Source organism: Galeopterus variegatus, unplaced genomic scaffold (genome assembly GCF_000696425.1).
Source record: "Galeopterus variegatus unplaced genomic scaffold, G_variegatus-3.0.2 Scaffold1212, whole genome shotgun sequence".
NCBI classification, from domain to species: domain Eukaryota; kingdom Metazoa; phylum Chordata; class Mammalia; order Dermoptera; family Cynocephalidae; genus Galeopterus; species Galeopterus variegatus.
Genome location: NW_007727323.1, coordinates 424,954 through 426,015, shown reverse-complemented (window position 1 = coordinate 426,015; position 1,062 = coordinate 424,954). Strand labels below are relative to the sequence as shown.

The following is a 1,062-nucleotide window of genomic DNA, read 5'->3' as shown; positions in this document are numbered from 1 at the left end:
CTGCCCCCGCCGCCCCGGGGCCCGCCCGAGGGGCCTCGGGGGGCCGCGGCGCCGGAGGACGAGAACGAGGAGCCGGGGGACCCGGAGGGGGAGGAGGAGGAGGAGGAAGAGGAGCCGGACCCAGAGGCCCCCGAAAACGGCTCGTTGCCCCGGTTCGTGCCGCGCTTCAACTTCACCCCGAAGGACCTGACCCGCTTCGTGGACTTCAACATCAAGGGGCGCGATGTGATCGTGTTCCTGCACATCCAGAAGACCGGGGGCACCACGTTCGGCCGGCACCTGGTGAAGAACATCCGGCTGGAGCAGCCGTGTAGCTGCAAAGCCGGCCAGAAGAAGTGCACCTGTCACCGGCCCGGCAAGAAGGAGACGTGGCTCTTCTCCCGCTTCTCCACCGGCTGGAGCTGCGGGCTGCACGCCGACTGGACGGAGCTCACCAACTGCGTGCCGGCCATCATGGAGAAGAAGGACTGTCCCCGCAACCACAGCCACACCAGGTACTGTCCCCTGCCCCTCTTCTCCTTACGACCCTGGGCGACCCCGCGCTCCCTGCGCGTGCCCGGGGCTCTCCAACACCTTCCTTCGGTTGGGGCAGAGGCTTTGGGAGAGGGATGAGAAACCTCTGGATAATAATGCCTGGGTCTTGAATTCTCTCCTCCCCCAACCCCCACCGCTTCCTGCCACCCGCTTTTCACCTTCAAAGGTGTCCGGAGCTGTCGTGTGCGTCCTGCCTGGTGTCTAGCACGGTGTGGCCTCCCTCGGAGCGGACGCTCGAAAAACCCCATGGACAGGCGAGGCTATTGGGGGTCTGGTTAGACCAGCAAAGTCGAATCTTGTACTTAAGTTTTGTGAGTAGAAGCCCAAATCCTGTAAAAGGCCGGGGCGTCAGGGTAGGAGTATTCCAGGGGTGGTGAAGCCCGAGAGGAGTATAATGCCTTTGTAAGTGGCTCTTAGGTGACTGCTCGCCAGCGCAGGGAACAATCCTCTTGATGCCGCTTTGAACGAACACGTGAAAGTTCCTGCTCTGCCTTGATAACCCCATTTCTCGATATGGTCTTTGTTGCT

General features: G+C 62.1%; 1 protein-coding gene across 1 annotated transcript in view; it reads left to right on the top strand.

Annotated features, from left to right (window-relative positions):
• The window catches only part of LOC103592755 (heparan-sulfate 6-O-sulfotransferase 3-like), a 2,713-nt gene extending 2,101 nt beyond the window's left edge, over nt 1–612 (top strand). The window contains exon 4 of the mRNA XM_008575587.1: nt 1–612. Coding sequence (XP_008573809.1) covers nt 1–612 — 612 coding nt within the window.
• Nucleotides 613–1,062: the final 450 nt, after the last annotated feature.